General features: G+C 37.1%; 1 protein-coding gene across 1 annotated transcript in view; it reads right to left on the bottom strand.

Moving 5' to 3' along the window:
* Window positions 1-20,088, bottom strand: part of MDGA1 (MAM domain containing glycosylphosphatidylinositol anchor 1) — an 802,309-nt gene that overhangs the window by 202 nt on the left and 782,019 nt on the right. The window contains exons 15-17 of the mRNA XM_053712693.1: window positions 18,850-18,974; window positions 4,529-4,637; window positions 1-1,122 (exon numbers count right to left, since the gene is read on the bottom strand). The exon at window positions 1-1,122 is cut by the window's left edge and continues 202 nt beyond it. Of these exons, the coding sequence (XP_053568668.1) occupies window positions 1,031-1,122; window positions 4,529-4,637; window positions 18,850-18,974 (326 nt within the window). The 3' untranslated portion in view covers window positions 1-1,030. The remainder of the gene's footprint in view (window positions 1,123-4,528; window positions 4,638-18,849; window positions 18,975-20,088) is intronic.

Raw genomic sequence — 20,088 nt, 5'->3', positions numbered from 1 at the left:
GTACCAGTCCTCATGTTTATGCCAATGTCTCAGATGCAGGAAAATATATAATAATATCTTGATCAGATGCAGTTATAAAAAAAATAAACCATTACGATATAAATAATTAGGAGGCACCAACCCCTTGTATTTCTACCATGTTTTCTTTGGCCATATTGACCAGTGGAGAATTGGGCACAGAAGCTGGTGTAGTCTGGTCTATATGACATGAATCTCAACTAGAATATGTGTGAAGGGAAGACTTGGCCAGGTGGATAACAACCAAGCATGTATGGGGTAAAGGGTTATTAAATGACTACATTTCTCTTCTGTCAAGTCTCTATAATTTTGATGTAAAAGGACCCAAAAGAGATTGTACTGCAGATTCACCGGTGGACCCATCAACAATAAAATAAAATGATGGGGTCAATGACCAATGATATAAATGATTTCATGGCTATGTAGCTATGGAAGCACATGCAACCGTAGTGAGTATATATGAGAGTATATGAATCTGAGCAGCACACAAGGGATCTACTTATAAAATCTAAATACAGCAGCTGGAACTTCTTCCATATGACATCTACTCTGTAAAAGTGCAGAGCAGATTAACATTCTACCAGCCACGGTCTCCACAGTATAGTTCAGATAAAAATTTGTGCTTATATTTCCATCAATGTCTGTTCATTAATATTTGTTTGCTTTTTTGGCCACACGTCTTGCATGTGGATCTCAAGTCATTTTTCCAGAAAAAGTCAGCATTAAAAACATTTGTTTTCCCCCTCTTCTTTCTCTCTCGTTCTTTTTTCTTCTCTTGCTTTCTTTAATATTCCTTTCCTTATTTCTCTCTCCCATAAGTTGTATTGTAGACACGATGACCTTCTCAAAGGAACCCTTCCAGTCTGTTTTTGGGTCCTTCAAGCAGTCATGCTTGCCGGTCTTTGGTAACATCTGGACACTTTGGTGTGCCGGTGAGGGAGGAGGAAGGGAGGAGACGCAATAGGCGCAAGGTAGGGGAGCCTGGTTTGAATACATCGGCAGCGGCTTAGTATCATCTCAGCAGCATAAACAGGATGAAAGACAATGGCCAGTATAGGGAGATGGCAAGGACCGTAGAAGCGGCACTGCCAGGAGGTGCAACTGCTATGGACAGAGAAAGAAAATAAATATTTTAGGATGTGTAAAGTATATAGTCACTACATGTTGAAAATGTACTATGTCTGATGATCTAAAGCTCTCCACTCTGGCCAGATTATCTAAGAATTTTCATCAGTACTATGAAGCCCCTCAATTTTAGAAAAGCAAAAGATAAAAGGCAAAAGAGCAGTTTATCTCACTATGCAGGTTCTGGATATGAAGGCTAGACACATACCTGTACATTACAAAATTATACCTAAAAATGAATCCCAAAAATCTTCCTCCATTATCCTCTACATATCATATGGTTTTCACATGATCCTCTAGATATCATATGGTTGTCACATTACCCTCTACATATCATATGGCTGTCACATGACCCTCTAGATATCATATGGCTGTCACATGATCCTCTAGATATCATATGGTTGTCACATTACCCTCTACATATGTGGTTGTCACATAATAAGCCAGATATCAAATAGTTGTCACATTATCCTCTACATATCATTTGGTTGTCACATTACCCTCTACATATATGGTTGTCACATAATAAGCCAGATATCAAATAGTTGTCACATTATCCTCTAGATATCATGGCTGTCATATGACCCTCTACTTATCATTTGGTTGTCACATGAGCCTCTAGATATCATATGGTTGTCACATGATCCTCTAGATATCATGGCTGTCATATGACCCTCTACTTATCATTTGGTTGTCACATTATCCTCTAGATATCATATGGTTGTCACATTATCCTCTACATATCATATGGTTGTCACATGAGCCTCTAGATATCATATGGTTGTCACATGAGCCTCTAGATATCATATGGTTGTCACATTACCCTCTACATATATGGTTGTCACATAATAAGTCAGATATCAAATAGTTGTCACATTATCCTCTAGATATCATGGCTGTCATATGACCCTCTACATATCATTTGGTTGTCACATGAGCCTCTAGATATCATATGGTTGTCACATGATCCTCTAGATATCATGGCTGTCATATGACCCTCTACTTATCATTTGGTTGTCACATTATCCTCTAGATATCATATGGCTGTCATATGACCCTCTACATATCATTTGGTTGTCACATGAGCCTCTAGATATCATATGGTTGTCACATGATCCTCTAGATATCATATGGTTGTCACATGACCCTCTACTTATCATTTGGTTGTCACATGAGCCTCTAGATATCATATGGTTGTCACATTACCCTCTACATATATGGTTGTCACATAATAATCCAGATATCAAATAGTTGTCACATTATCCTCTAGATATCATGGCTGTCATATGACCCTCTACTTATCATTTGGTTGTGACATGAGCCTCTAGATATCATATGGTTGTCACATGATCCTCTAGATATCATGGCTGTCATATGACCCTCTACTTATCATTTGGTTGTCACATTATCCTCTAGATATCATGGCTGTCATATGACCCTCTACTTATCATTTGGTTGTCACATGAGCCTCTAGATATCATATGGTTGTCACATTACCCTCTACATATATGGTTGTCACATAATAAGCCAGATATCAAATAGTTGTCACATTATCCTCCAAATATCAAATAGTTGTCACATTATCCTATAGATATCATGGCTGTCATATGACCCTCTACATATCATTTGGTTGTCACATGAGCCTCTAGATATCATATGGTTGTCACATGATCCTCTAGATATCATATGGTTGTCACATGACCCTCTACATATCATATGGCTGTCACATGACCCTATAGATATCATATGGTTGTTACAAGAACCTTCTAGAAACCATATGGTTGTCACATGACCTTCTAGATATCATATGACGGTCACATGACCCTCTACATATCGTATGGTTGAAATATATATCTATATTGCTCAATGTTTTCCCCTGATATTAACCTCTCCATTTAAAAATGTATTTTATAGACGTCCATGCTGTAAATGTACATTTTTAGTAATCAAAGTCTGTTAGGTATTTGTTTAATACAAATTTAAGTAGAACAACAATAAGGTGTAATGCTCAACTAAAAATGCCACTACATAAAATATTCAATAAGGAGAAATTTCTTGAGAAATAGTAAAAAGCTAATGTATGTTGGATACACCTCAGGGCTATGGCCCTTATGTAAGGATTAGAACTTACGATGTGTATGCAATTTCATTCTTCTTCTAATTAATGAATTGTAATAAAGGATGCATTTAGGTTATCACTGGCTATCACAAAGTGTGTGGAGCAAGGAAAGTCACTTACCTAAGGATATGCATCGTCATGACAGAAAACTGATGTCATTTTTATTGACACATAAAGCTATTAACGGTAACGGTTTGGGAGTTTAAACTAATTTGTTGACAATCCCTTTTCAAACATATTTTTTAGGTTTGTTAATTTTAATTAATTTACTTTTTATGAGATCCCCTAAACACAAAAAAATGTCTTCCCAATGGTGTATTTAGTTTCTATGCTGCCATAGGCACTGTAAAATAAACTTTCCCAAGTCAAAATATTTTATTTTACCTTTGCCTAATATTTTTCTCATAATTAGAGGCCAAGGACACATGAGACTACTCTCTCTCTTTTGTTAATTAACCATACTCCAAGACAAGTATAAGGTACTTTAGTTTGATTGATAAAATATTTAAAGTTAGCTACTCCCTTCTGTTGCTGTATTTTGTAAACTGGTTGTCATTAAATAGTAAAAAAGTGAAACATTTAAATAAAAATAAAAAAGTGGGCACTATTGAAGTTCACTTTTGAATAAATAATAACCACTTATTATCAGCCTGTGTAGTCACAGTTACTAAAAATAATAGGCACCTGAGTGGGGTGGTACCAGCCCTGATGTGGTTCATAGAGGCAGCAAGTAAGAGGCAGGGATAGCCCTGCATCATTCTCAAAGTAATTCTATCCTAGACCTAGTTGGCTAAAATATGCCCCTTAGGGGCCGATTTATTATAATGCGAGCGGACATGATCCGCTGTAGCGGATCATGTCCGCCTCACATCAATAAATGCCGACAGCATACACTGTCGACATTTATCATTGCACAAGCATTTCTAGTGAAATGCTTGTGCAATGCCACCCCCTGCACATTTGCGGCCAATCGGCTGCTAGCAGGGGTGTCAATAAACCCGATTGGATAGGGTTGATTGCTGTCTGCTGCCTCAGAGGTGGAGGACAATTTAAGTCTTAAGATCGCTGCTTCTTAACATCCGTTTCAGGCGGACCTGAAGTGGAGTGGGTCAGAAGCAGCATAAATCGACCCCTTAGTCTTAAAATAATGAGGTCAGGTTACAGAAATGGTTAAAAACATCTTTACTTTCCCATGTACATTAATAAATGAAGTCATAGGAGGAGCCATTGCATTCATATTGCTATTAAATAAACTTTCACACTAACCTTTAGTTGGATTGATTTGCTTCCTCGGACAATCTCCTTTTTTTACAGTGACATCATCAATGGCGATGTCTCCTTCCATGCCGGAGCCCCTCACACCTTCAAAAATGATCTGTTGGACGAAAATGTAACTGAAATATGACTCTGTGCTTAGATAAGTGCTCTAGTTAAGACTACTACCTGCGTATCCAAATAACATGACTAAACCTAACTTACTATGGCGTTGTTTCCATTGCTATTGAAACTGTACATTTTGAAACATTCCGGAACAGTAGTTGGAGCAGGAACATTATAGAATATTGTGTTCGATTAACAGACAATGGGGCCGATTTATCAAATGTCTGTCCAACATGATCCGATCAGCGGATCATGTCCGACAGACATTGTTGAATGCAGACAGCATTACGCTCTCTGCATTCAACATTGCACAAGCAGTTCTGGTGACCTGCTGGTGCAACGCCGCCCCCTGCAGATTTGCGGCCAATCAGCCACCAGCAGGGGGTGTCAATCAACCAGATCGTATTGGATAGGGTTGATTTCTGGCGATGTCTGTTCGTCGCCTCAGAGCAGGCGGACAGGTTATGGAGCAGCAGTCTTTAGACCGCTGCTTCATAACTTGTGTATCTGGCGAGCCTGAAAGCTCCGTTCAGAGTTTGATATATAGACCCCAATGTCTGAGAACAGGGGTCAAGTCCAGCAGCAACTCATAGGAATGGAGTTCCTGCACTATTTTTGCAGATGGAACTAAGTTCCATCTGGACAGAGAACAGAAATGCTTCAGTAAACACTGCTGCTGTTGGTGGGAAGAGCTGGAGCACAGTCTGGTTAGAGGGATAGTGAGATCCTCTAGTAATGGGCAGTAACACTTCTTACAATACAATAAATGCAAGCCTGTCAGCGGTGCTGCTGTGTGATCACCCCGCACTGTGTGTAACACATGGGGCTTACATTTCTATGTGGCTTGCTCTAGGGTTATTTAACTGCCCTCAGCAGAAATAGGACTATTGCACCTTAAGTGGGTGAGACTCTGTGACAGAGGAGGAGTCTCAGCCCCAAAGACAACCATTCAACCCTGGCTTTAATTTGCTTTCATTAACCAAAGTGTTTAGATTATATACATATAATTACAGTGTGTGTGTTCGTGTGTATAAAACAATGATAATTTTAAGGGGGTAAAAGTCTTGGTGAGTTCCCACACTTTTTTGTAGAAACTGACCCCTTTCTGAGAAGAGGTCTAATGTGAGCATTTAACTAATGTTATACCTGTTAAAATGTTAACAAATAATAATAATGTTAATATCTGTTAGGGGTTTCATTGCCACGGATCTTATCTAAGGTCTTATATATGCTTAGAACTAATAGAAACTTCAGGACCTTGTCTTGGATCTCAGGTCTCAAATGTATATAATAGACAGAGACTTCAGAGCTACGGATCAGAGTCATGGTATAATGTGGGTATAGCTTTAGGGGGTCACATGCTTTGGCATAACCTCATGATTTCATGCCCATCTACCACTTTACCTGCTGGTTGCCCAGTATTCTTGCATAGGTCAGTTATGAACCCTGCCCAGACGCCCAATACCATATAAGTGAATTCTAGAGAAAAGAGTCATTAAACTGAACAAGCTCAAGCTAAAAGCAAAACTTTATGAGAATGATCCAAAGGCAAACATATGACTGTAACTGAGCTTTGTATATTGGATAAAGAAAACTCATTGTACAAAACAGACATAAAGCTTATGGGATTGATTCTGCATTAAACACCACGGCTTCCAAACCTATTCTGTTTTTACTGCTAGAATATTTAAGTCATCTGCGTTATAATGGAAGGGTATGATTTCTCTAAACATTTCTCTCTTGAACGTCGGACAATTACAGAGAGCGTTTTATGGCCTCTGCAATAACATTAAGTATCTCCATATATTATATTTATGTGTGTTTATTTCTTCTGTGTTCTGTACTTTTCTGTGTCCCATATTGTTTGTATTTGTCAGATATTTGTGATAGCAGATTTTCTTCTCCTGCAGATAAGCGTCATTTTTAGAAAATTCTCCAGCCTCTGCTACTACATTAACCCCTTCACTGCATTGCGTTTTGGCTTTTTCTGAGAGTCAAGTAGCAAGTCACATTTACTTAAAGCCAGGAGGATTTTTTTTTTTATTTTTTACGTTTTAACTATTTTGAGATTAGACTTACAGAGAGGCTGATGCAAAACTGCTTGACATCAGGGTTTAGTAAAATCATGGCACAGTCTAATTGATTCATGAATAAAGGGAATTGATTTCCCCGTGGGCCACTGGGGCTGGCCAGCTACAATTTAAGGGGTGGAGTTGCTGGTGATGCAATGCAGGCTGTATTCCCTCTCTTTTATCCTCTGAGTATTTCCTTAAAGGGTCAGTCAAGCCCAAAAAAAACTTTCATGTTTCAAATAGGGCATGTAATTTTAAACAACTTTCCAATTTACTTTTATCACAAATTTGGCTTTGTTCTCTTGGTATTCTTAGTTGAAAGCTAAACCTAGGAGGTTTATATGCTAATTTCTTAAACCTTGAAGGCCGCCTCTAATCTATATGCATTTTAGAGGGCATTAGTTCACGTGTTTCATATAGATAACATTGAGCTCATGCACGTGAATTTACCATGGGGACAGCTCTGATTGGCTAAAATGCAAGTCTGTCAAAAGAACTGAAATAAGGGGGCAGTCTGCTAAGGCTTAGATACAAGGTAATTACAGAGGTAAAACGTGTATAATTATAACTGTGTTGGTTATGCAAAACTGGGGAATGGGTAATTAAGGGATTATCTATCATTTAAAACAAAACAAAATTCTGGTGTTGACTGTCCCTTTAAATAAAACTAGTTTTATTTCCTAGACCATCTACTATTTTAGTAACCCTTCTTTGAATGGTTTCTAATCAAGTAACACTGTGAGACAGAGTGGCACACTATTTTAAGTGTCTTCTCCAGATCATACTATGGATAATCAGTTTCACATTTAGAAAAGGAGTCATGGATGAAACTAGGTTGTAGGGTGCTAGCTGGCATTTTTATTAAAAACTATTATAATTTTACTCTGGAAACAAATGTGGTTGGAGAAGTATCCCAGGAATCCACTTGAGGAAAAAAATAAGCCTTGTACATTCTATGGACTGTGTGAAGGATTAGGGGAAATTTAGGGGACTTGTGGCATTGAAGCCAAGTGTTGAATTAAACACTAAATTCTATCAAAATTGATTTTATTTAACAAATATGCGGACAGACAGGACAAAAGACTCTAATGAGGAATCTCAGAGATGGGTAACATCACTACCACCTCTTAATTCATGAGCTCCAATATTGGTTGAAAGAAACAAAAGATTTCTTCAAATGTGGACCTTGCCAGGCTTGCAAAATATGGCCTCTACAAAAGTCTTCATACATCCGAAAACAACTTAAAAATATGAAGTTTCAAATTTTCTGAACTGCAGGTCATGAAGAGTGATTTGTTGCAATGTGCAAGTGTTGCCTTAGCTATGTGGGTGAAACCTCTAGAGATTTACGTACTAGAGTATTGGAACATATAGGTGACATTAAATGGAATTGCAATGTACCTGTTGCCCAACATATGAATATAGTACATTGAGGACACAAATATGATATTTCATTTTTTGCCACAGAGCAACTGAAACTAAAAGGCAGAAGGGGTGACATTAATAAAATGCTTCTACAAAAGGAGTGTAGATGGATTCATGAATTACAAGCAGCTGCACCCAAAGCCTTAAATGAAGCCATCTCCTATAAAAGTTTCTTGTAAATCTATCTAAATAACCTGTGTAAGGGACATAGCCACATGATAGATACTATTGATCCTCTATTTACTACAGGGTCTGGGTACAATCAGGATATACATTGGAACTAGATATATTTCTAGATTTATGCAGATGATACTAGGAGCTATACTTTTGAAATATGTAAATAACATTTGAATTAGATACATAGATTTTGTGTGATCCATACATAAATGAATTTTTTGGACACACTGTTGTTACATCCAACAGGAATAGTTACTAATTCTTTTTGATGAAAATCCTAGGTCCCGGTTTCTATATATAATGATTGCGTAATATTAATGACATAAAGAATGTTAAGTTCCATGCAGGCTCAATATCGTAAAATAGATCTAATATAAGTATAGATCTATACTTGCTATATGAGGATCATTGTCCCCTTTACGGTTAATTTATGAAATCATTATTCCGTAAGATCATTTCCATTCCTTTAAATATGAATTTCCTAATACATGTATTTGACACATTTCGATTATTTTCATTATAAATGCCAAAGAACTCTACCTACTATTAAGATGTAATTCAATTTGTGGCATGAGACACCATTCCATCCGTGTAAGATGATGATATAAACTCTCATTGAATCCGCTATGCGGTTAACACTTCCACAAATAATATTCCGTTACAAGGGCAACGGACGGGTATAAACATTGGAAGTCTAAGCTGGGCTGGCCCTATGCCCTGACGAAGTCACGTATTAGTGACGGGTGGGCGTGGCCAGAGGGGAATTCTTTGGTGTGGTTTTACAATGACTTATTGTGGTTAGAAAATACTGCTAACGATACTTAGTAACACTGCATAGTTCATTTGTAACTTCCAGTTACATAGTCTCGGCTTGGTACTCTAGTTAGTAACTAAATTGAAGTGTGACCTAGGAGTGTGAACTATGGGTATACTATGTGTGTATGATATTTAACATAGGGATTGAGATAACAATTGGCTGACTTTGTTGAATCAAAGCAGTATACAGGCAGGAGGTCGTCTTTGAGGTCATAGAATGTCTGAACTCTGATGAGATTTTGATGCAAGCGTGCTGTTTTACATAGATGCCGTCTCTCATTAACCCTATACACTGAGACTAAGAATATCCCTCCCCCCTGCACACATGGCTCTTTTGTTTTTAATATATTTATCAGACATCAAATTTGGAGCTCATGAATTAGGAGATGGTAGTGATGTTACCCATCTCTGAGATTCCTCATTAGAGCCTTTGTCCTGTCTGTCCGCATATTTGTTAAATAAAGTGTTATAATTCTTTAATCAATTTGGATACATTCTATGGACTCAAAGCAAAATACAGCTGATCTTCAAATTTATCCATGGCTGTTTTTTTCCCCCCAGCCCGGCCCTGCTCCTCCCAAAGAAATAAGTACATAAATGAAAGGTGAATAGGAGAATGAGGACAGAAGGACAGGGTCAAACTTCTGAACTGCAGGACAGTTTTTTTTTGCTAAGAACATATACCTCTGGGGTGTAGGGTGATTGGCTGTGCAGTCTGGGGACCTGGTCTTTATATCTAGCTCTGTATATCTCAGGGTGAAGTTTGGAGATGAAGTTGGAGAACAGAGATATCCTGCTATAGTGCTGTGCCAGGCTGTCTAAACCTCTGGGCAGGAAAAGAGGATTGTGGGAGTGTGGGACAGAGGTCTGCTGGATGTGGATATTATATGGTTAAGATTCTATTTGTCCAGTGAGTTTGCTGCAACCACTTGTAAGCTATAATATTGTCACAGGGATGAGACATTGTTTTACTGAAGAATACAATGCATGCTTTATTTATTGAGCACTCTTTTAGAAAAAGAACACAACGCTTATGATTATTTATCTTACAATTCAATCCGTTTCCTATAGTGCAAGGATTATTTGTGCTGCTCCTAAAGTAAATTCATCTGTGCTATTAAGCTGTCAATCGGTACTTTAAAGGGACATGAAACCAAAACTTTTTTTCTTTAAAGGGACATGAAACCGAAACGTTTTCTTTCACGATTCAGATGGAGAATACAATTTTAGACAACTTTCAAATGTACTTCTATTATCTAATTTGCTGAATACTCTTGGTATCATTTGTTCAAGAAGCAGCAATGCACTGGGAGCTAATTAACGTATTGGGTGAGCCAATAACATGAGCCATTTATGTGCAGCCGCCAATAAGCAGCCCCTGATCCTACTTTGGTATCCTTTTCAACAAAGAATAACAAGAAAAAAAGAAAAAAATTAGGCTCCTGGCAATACCTAGGTATGCTTTTAAACAATGAATACCACATAAGTAAATTATAAAGTTGTTTAAAATGCCATGCTCTGATGTCATGCTCAACTTCCGGAGGAGGAGCACAGGTGTATGGTCACGCAAGACACCTGCTCTGATTTACCTTTCCTTCAAGCCTGATGGCGGGAAGGCTGCGCCCAAACCCTTAGACCCAGGGCGGCTTGAATAGCTAATACTAACGCTACCGGAATCTCAACTTAGTGCCACTTCAAAGCACTAAAACTGCATCTAGCAGCATCCTCAAGGACCCATAAAATCTATGCAAAACTTCCTGCTTTAAATGTTTGAACAACAGAACCACTAGCAGCCGCTACAATAAATAGCGGAGAAGCATAAAAGGGAGAACTCTTTAACACACTAGCAATTAGTACATTCAATATCTGTACTATCTTAAAATTTTCCCTCTATACTGCTGGTATCTGCACACGGCTTCCACCTAGCCCGAAGGGCAGAAGAATACCTGAGCTCCGGTCAAAGACTTGACTAACAATATAAAGGTCTAATATCATCCTGGACCCGGCTCTCTAAAAATATAGAAGATGCCATTTTTACTTATCATCAGCGCATAGTCTCTCTCACAACCTTACCGGATCTTGTAACTCCTACCTGGCTTGGAGTGAGAGTTTTTTCTCCTGTCGACTGGTGACTGATCCGAATGCTGCTCCCTGGATGCCTTGGCGCACATCGTTCGTAGAGACGAAAGAGAACAGAGGCGTAGGGATACGCTGAACGCTACTTCTGATTGGACCGGACTTCTCTTCCACCGATGATGCGTGAGAGATCCGGATCCTAATCTTCCACTGCGCTGTTTGCCCGGACTCCGACAGAGGTGACTTTCCAGACGCCGGAGCTGAGCTCTCAGTCACCTACCGGGTAATCTGGCCTGCAACTACCCTTTCTCCTGCTTGACCGGTGCTTCCCCTCCCACCGGTGCTGCGTGTAGGGGAGGCCCGGCTTATTGGAGAAAATCTTATGGACACTGTATGCCTTGACCAGGAGTCGGTAAAGTATGCAATATATAAAATGACTTTTGCATGTACTTTCTCTACTGCTGCAATCCTATTGTTTGCCCCGTGGGATTAAGCAGATATGGACTACTAACAATTGAATTGCATAGATTTAAGATGGAAAGCCCCTGCTAAAACCAAGAAACCTAAGTAAATTTTTTTTGGAAAGATCTATGACAAAATGAATGTATAGACTCTGTCAAATAACTCTCTCTCTATCATTGTCTATAGAGACTAGGAGAGTTTAGTTGCAAATGTATTATTAGTAAAACAACCTGAAAGTATTACTCTATAAGAACACATTAACAACAGCTTGGTAATCTCTCTTTTTTAAAGTTGTTAGAGGTATATATAAGCTATGCTAAATATACATTAATGTCCTTAAAACTAGACATACAAAATCTGAGCAACATAATTTGCAACTTTCGCTTGATTGTAAACCACAGTTATAAGCTTGGTATATAAGATCTTGAATATTGTATTAGTTTATACTCTACTGTTGTTTGAAGAGGCCTGTAGATAAGACACTCTAGATAACTATCACAATAATAGCATATAGAAATACGAAGAGGAGGGAGAGAGAAGGGAAAGGGGAAGGAAGGGAAAGGGAAAAAAAAAAGAAAAAGAACTATCCTCTTAGCACAGCAGTATTAACTTGCTATCAAATTTTTGTATATAGAAACCAGAGGAGCCTAACTATAAAATAGACTATCAGCAAGACAAATTATTGGTCTATAAAGATATAACTATTGCAATAATAGTGTATAGATATTTAAGAAGCTAACTGATTAATATAGTAATATCAATTCACTATTAAATAAAGAAACACAAGTATAAGCAAACATCTATTTTTTATTAAGAGGCTAAATTGACAGGGACAAGAGAGAAACACAGAGGGAATATAATCTTGGGGCTAACTCTGACAATACAGCTAAATTGGTTAAAACTACCCTTTACAGGTAAAATCTGCTAGAGATCAGTCTTAACTAAAATCAAAGAAACCCTAATAGAATCTAATCAAACACATTTATTTTAGTTAAGGGGAAGGAAAGGGAGAGAAAAAAGAGAAAAAGAGAAAAAGTCTACTGAAATAGTATAAGGTCAATCCCTTGAGATAACATACCAGAAGACACTAATCTCTGTCCATACCTCTTTTTAGAACATAAATAAGACACAGGTAAAGTGAATTTCTGTCCTACCCCTTCTGTCCTCATATCAACGTAATAAATAGAGACTGGGTGTTTAGACAACCTTAAGAGCTGAATATTTTTTCAAGTCTTCAGCACAAAATTGATATAAATTCCTGTCGTGTGCCTGCGCCATAAAACACGAATATCCTAAATCACTGAGAATAAGTACAAATCTTTTTGCACGACTTATTTTAGGTCACTTTAAGCACTTATCACTATCACTTTAATTGATATATGATCTTGGTTTTTCTCTCCCTCCCTTTTTTTTTTTTTTTTTTTTTTTTTTTTTTTTGCACCAAAACACTTACACATCCCCTAAAATAAACTCCACACGAGAAGAATACATAAATTCAATTCTTCTCGGTCTTAAAAGAGGCGCTCTCCTCCTTCATCCTATTTCTCTCACTCACTTGCTAAAACACTCTTCACAAATTTCTTATTTTTATTAACACAATAAGTGTGTAGCTTATGGACAAATTCTTATCCACTGCATCTAAGACACCATCACCAATTATGGCAGCTAGACACAGAGACAGGAAGCCTAAAAATACCCAGGATCCTGTCACTGAATCACAATCAACCCCGTACAGTGTAATACCCCCCCCAGAATCTCTCAACTTACACAGCTTAGTTGGAAGCATTACAGAAGCTCTCACACCTAAATTTGAGGCACTTAGGGCAGAGATCAAACAAGACATTTCCCTATTAACCCAAGAGATTAGGCAATTCTCCAATAGATTGCAAGAAATGGAGCAGAGAGTGTCTGACCTAGAAGATTTAACGGCAGGACACAATTCTAATTTAGAAACTTCAAACAATAATATCCAAAAAATCCTTAATAAGTTGGAAGATCTGGAAAACAGATCTAGGAGAAATAACATACGAATAATTGGGCTCCCAGAGGATAAACAATATGATGACTTATCTTGTTTTATATCAGATACACTTACAAAGGCCCTTGGAATCCCCTTAACTTATCATCCGATATTGGTGGAGAGAGCTCATAGACTGGGTACCTCTCACTCAGGTAACAAAAATGGTAATCGTCCCAGACCGATTATCGCAAGATTACTTAATTTTCAAGATAAAAGCATGATATTGCAATATTTTAGAAAAAACCAACCAATCCTCATAGATAAGACTAGGATCTTAATTTTTCAGGATTTTTCAGCCCATACAGCTGCTAAGAGAAAAGAGTTAGCCCCGATCTGCACCAAGTTTATACAGAGCGGCCATCGCGCCACTATAATATATCCTTCCAAACTTAAAGTAATAACCAATGATAAAACATATCTATTTGAGGATGTCAGACTGGCTGAAACTTTCTTCAACTCCCTGAATTCACAAACATAGTAAGGAATGATTCTGTTGTATAAAAGTTTAGTCCTTGAGACTAGGGTGCCCCCCTGGCCTAGGGTGATTCATGTTCAATACATGTATATGTACAGTGTGTTTTTTTTTTTGTTTTGTTTTTTTTTTTTTTCTCCCTCTCCTTATTTTATTTCCCCCCTTTTTTTTTTTTTCCTTCTTCCCCTTTCCCTTTACATAAATGGCGCAAGTGACAAATAATTTAAAAATAGTATCTTGGAATGTGGGAGGTATTTCAACCCCTATCAAACGAAAAGCGATACTTGCCTATCATCGAAAGACCCAAGCTGACATTGGCTTTTTACAAGAAACCCACCTAAATTTAGAGGAATCTTTAAAATTAAAGACGCAATGGGTTAAAGAAGTTTTGATAGCGCCAAGTATTGGGAAAAAAAGAGGTGTGGCTATACTAATTGGTAAAAGATCTGGGGTGACGGTTTTGCACTCTGAGGCTGATTCCGGGGGGAGATATATCCTGGTAAAAATAAAATTATTAAATATAACTTATACACTTTGTAATTTATATGGACCAAATACTAATGACCCAGAGTTTTGGAGCATGATCCAATCCAAACTTCTCTTATTCAGCGAAGGGCACTTAATACTAGGAGGAGATTTCAATATGGCACCAAACTGTCCCTTAGATAGATTAAGAAAAAATCTCAAACAGTTAAAGCAGAAAAAAGATAATTTAGACACTAAAATAATTAACCAGATTAAGTATAATTTAGCGCTACGTGATATTTGGAGAGCCCAGAACCCTGACGTCCAAAACTATACTTGCCTATCAAAAGCTCATAAAACCCTCTCCAGGATTGATCTATTTTTAATAGACCAATCCATACCTATATACAAAGTGAAAGCAGATATAATGCCAATTATTTTGTCTGACCATGGACCTATTTCCCTCGAGTTTCACTTTGATCACCCTAAATCGAAAACATCACGATTCTTTTTTCCTTATCATTTGGCAACAGACTCAAAATTTAAAAGGTGGATCAAGGATAAATTTACTGAGTATCTTAATTTTAATGGCGAATATATAGAGCACCCAGATATATTTTGGGAAACAGCAAAGGCCGTGCTTAGAGGAGAAATCATTGCTTTTACTGCCATACTAGCTAAAAAGGTAAAATTAAAAGAAAGAGAAATAAATAACTATCTGGTCAATTCATATAATCATTACCTACTTGCAAAAACCCCCCTAAATTGGGCAAAGTACGCCCGTGCCAAATCTATTAGAGACACCTTTCTAATGACTCAAGAAACCAATAGAGAAATCAGACTCCAGGCTAAATTATATAAATTTGGCAACAAATCGGGAAAAATGCTTGCCAAACTAGTTAAAAATGAAGAAAAAAAACCAATAATAGAAAGATTATCTCACAAGGGGAAGCAGATAACAGAACCAGAAGAAATTCTGAATATATTTACTGAATATTTTCGAAATATATACTCTAACAGAGGATATGATGCTTCTCAAGCCACAGAGTTTTGGAATAAAATTACCTGCCCCCTGGCCTCTCTTGAAGAAATAGCTATCCTTAACTCCCCTATCTCAAAAGAAGAAATAGAAAAGGTAGTCATTAATCTTTCCCTCAATAAAGCAGCAGGCCCAGACGGGCTCCCAAATGAATTTTATAAGCTTTTATCACCTGAACTAACGCCCTACTTGAGTAATCTTTATAACAAAATATATATTAATGGTAAGCCGGTCCTCCCCTCCTTTTCTTCTTCATTCACGACTCTGATCTTAAAAGGAGGAAAGGATCCATCACAAAAAGAATCATATAGGCCAATCGCCCTCTTAAATTCTGACTACAAAATCATGACTGCTATATTAGCAAATAGGATGCAATCTATTTTAATGAGAATTATTCACATGGATCAAGCGGGCTTTCTTAATAAGCGAAATTCCGCTGCAAAAATTAGAGAACTCTTGGTCACAATGGATTATATTCAGAATCTTCCTTCTTCTGAGGCGGAGAGAGAGGGCACCCCAGACTTAGCTATTCTGTCAATCGACGCTGAAAAAGCGTTTGACTCAGTAATCTTTAATCACATAATAACATCTTTATTAAAATTTGGGATTAAAGGAAAGTTTCCTGATTTTTTAGAAAATCTGCATCAACAATCCAAAACACAACTGATAATAAACAACACTATCTCTACCCCTATTTCAATAGAGCGAGGGACACGGCAGGGCTGCCCTCTCTCCCCGCTTCTTTTTGATATAGCTATTGAACCCTTAGCAATTATGATAAGAAAATCTCTTGATGGCATAAAAATTCGGAACTATGAGATAAAAACTGGACTATATGCCGATGACTTATTAATTTATCTCTCTAATACAAAATATAATATACCAAGACTTATTTGTATAACAGATCACTTTAGTTCTTTTTCGGGTTACAAAGTCAACAAATCAAAATCCGAGATACTTTGGCTAAGAAGAAATAATAGTTCTATCCTTAGTACACCATTTACTGCAGTCTCTGAATCTTTCAGATATCTTGGTATATATATACCAACTAACTTAAAAGATTTATATAAACTTAACATAACTCCTATACTAACTACTATAAAGGAAAAGTTAAAAGACTGGCAACATTTACCATTATCTATATCTGGCCGATCAGAATTATTTAAAATGATTCTTCTCCCCAAACTTCTTTATATCTTGCAAAATGTGCCCTTGATTTTGTTGGAGAAAGATACACGTTCTATTAATATGTGGCTTAGGCAATTCTTGTGGCAAGGGCAAAGATCTAAGATATCACTTGCTAAACTTACTGCACCAAGAGATTATGGAGGCTTAGCAGTCCCAAATATCAGATTTTATAATCTTAGCTTCTTAGCCCGCATCATAATGGATTGGATCTTTGCCAAGAACTATGTATTAAATAATTAGCTGGAACTCAACATCTGTGAACCCTACCTCCCATCTGCTATGATTCATTGTCTGCCAAAAAAGTTTCCAACAAAGATTAAAAATCTCAAAACTATATATAACCCTATTAAAGCTTGGTGGAAAATAACTAAGCTTTTAGCAATTACTAGTACTGCCACAAATCACCTACCTCTGATAGGAAACCCACAATTCCAAGCAGGCATCAATTCTGCGGTCTTTAATAGATGGCATGATAATGGCCTCAACAGGGTATTATATCTAATTAATGCTGATAGAAAATGTGTTAAAACCTTTGAAGATTTAAAAAATGAGTATAATCTTGACAATAAGGATTTTTTTGCATATCTGCAAGTAAGACACTTTATTGTTGAATTAACTAAAGAAGCGGGTTGGCATTGGACGTTAGGCAATCTGGAAAATTGGTCAATCTTAAATAAAAATGGGCAGATGTCTATAGCCCCATGCTATCATACACTTAGCATTAAAAAGAATGCCCCCACCCTGGATAAGATGGCAGAGATATGGTCTTCCCTAATACCCCAGAGCAATATTGAAGCAAAGACTCTTCAGTTGTCAATCAACAGAGTGGCAGCAACCACTTTGTCGGCTACCTGGCGGGAGGCGCACATTAAACTTTTGCACAGGGCCTATTTCACCCCGGAGAAAGGCCTCAGAGTGCATAATCAACAGTTTAGTAAATGCCCTAAGTGCTCTTATCCGGCAGCAAATCTTATACATATGTTTTGGCATTGTCCCAAAATCAGAGGTTATTGGAGTAAATTAGAATACTGGCTTAAAACTACCTTGAAAGCCGAAATGCTCACTTTATCACTATATCAAATCATTTTATGTCTAAATAGGGAAAATATTCATCAAAATAATGAAAAATTAATAAACTTATCTATCCTAGCTTCCAGATATTTGATTTGTAAAAAGTGGAAAATGAGAACACTACCAACGATCACTGAAGTTAAAAATTATTTAAAAAAACAATGTGTAATAGAACAAAGAGGTGCAAGTATTGACAAGGAATTGGAGATAAAGAATTTTTTTAATAAATGGGCAGTGTTCATAAAGACACTCCATGAAAGTGAAATTGATTACTTGATCTTCCCATTTAAAAACTCAGAAATAGTTCTTCTTGGCATTTGGTAATTGGGAAGGAAAGATAGGGAACCATGAATATCTCGTTAGCTCGCCCCCTCTTCTCTCCAAAAGTGATTAGCCCCCCCTTCCCTTTTTCCCCTCCCCTCCTCTCCCCCTTCCCCCCTCCCCCTTTTTCCCTTTTTTTTTTTTTTTTTTTTTTTTTTTTTGTGTTTGTTTGTTTGTTTCTCACTGGTATAGAATATCATACGAGCCAAGGCAATTAAGCAAATTGTTTTTGCACCCAAAAGGGGAGGGAGGGGGGGGGGGAAAGAGAAAATTTCTCAGTGGAGCACTCAACAAAATCTTATGACATGTTAATAACATTGATAAATATTCTTTTATAATTTTATGTAATACTTTTTTTTCTTTGTCATGGGCCCTGCGTGGCACAAAATGTGATTTCTTTTTATTTTTGTATGCTCCATTGATCAAAAAAATAAAAAGTAAAAAAAAAAAAATGCCATGCTCTATCTGGGTCATGAAAGATACATGTTCTATATCATGTCCCTTTAATACCATACAGTGCATCCCTCTGTTTGTCAGGTCATGGGGAACAATCTGCACATCAGAGCTTTACAACGTTGTATCATAAAGGACCAAGCTGCTCACCTGGAAAGGTCCTGATGGATAGATGGGGACAGTAACGTGTTTCCATTTGTTTCCTTGGTTACCACTGAGAGTCCACACTTGTGTCTCCACGGAACTTTTAACTCGGACCAGGAGGTTCAGGAGACCTGAGAATAAAACAACACTATTATTGTTACTGTTGCTTTAAATAGAACCCTTTCTACAGCACAACACAGGGAATTATTCTGCTTCAAGCTATTAGATGTTGGCATATTCAGCTTAAATGTTTTTTTTAATACGTCTTCTACCCCACCTAATGCTACTGATTTACATGCATGATATATGCAGAGAATCTGTGCTTCTGTTACATAGGGATTAGCTGTAAAATCTACAAGAAACATAGGTTTCCTCACATTTACAATCAGACAAAAGCCTACACATCAGGGGTTAAGGTGATTCAGCACTGGCAATGACCGCTTGGTAAGTTTAAATGATGTATTTCTCACTTAACCAATAATATTTATTTGTGATGTGCACAAATAGCGATTTCATGTTAACTTGGGAAACAATAGAGCGATCTGGCTGCTCTACTCACTTTATTGCCATATTAATAGGACATGAAAGCCCACATTTTTATTTCATGATTCAGACAGAATTTATTATTATAACAATGTTTCAAATGTACTTCTTTGCTTTGTTCTCTTAGTATCTTTTGTTAAAAAAGTAGGTGTATATAGACCAGGAAGAGTGCACATGTCTGGATCAATATATGACCGCAGTTTGGCAAGAATCATTTTAACAATGTTATACAAGAGCTGCCTACCTAGATATTCCCTTAAACAAAAAGTAAAAATTTGATAATAGAATGTAAAACTTTTTTTAATTGTATGCTCTATCTGAATCAAGTCCCTGTAACTGAAATTATTCTAAAACATACTTTCCCATTATTTGTATACATCTTTCTGGCATATGAAAGCAAGAATAAGCAAATATATAAAAAAATAGCTACTATTAATGTAACAATGCAGTAATGTGACGCAGTGCCTAATAATGCAAATATAGTTTCACATTTTATAATGTAAAATTATTAGAAACCAGCTAGCTTTCAATTTCATTTTTTTCTCTGTAATGTAAGATGGGTTGACGTTCCTCAGGTTCAACCCAACTGTACTATAAACCAAATTATATTTACTTTTAGATGAGTCACAGATGGTTGTTGTTAAAGCAACATGATGACCGCTTCTATGCAATCAGTAAGTTACTCTCCAAACTCCCACCACA

The sequence above is a fragment of the Bombina bombina genome, chromosome 4 (assembly GCF_027579735.1).
Source record: "Bombina bombina isolate aBomBom1 chromosome 4, aBomBom1.pri, whole genome shotgun sequence".
Classification (NCBI taxonomy): Eukaryota; Metazoa; Chordata; class Amphibia; order Anura; family Bombinatoridae; genus Bombina; species Bombina bombina.
The sequence above is the reverse complement of the archived record's forward strand: the minus strand, read 5'-3'. Positions and strand labels throughout refer to the sequence as shown.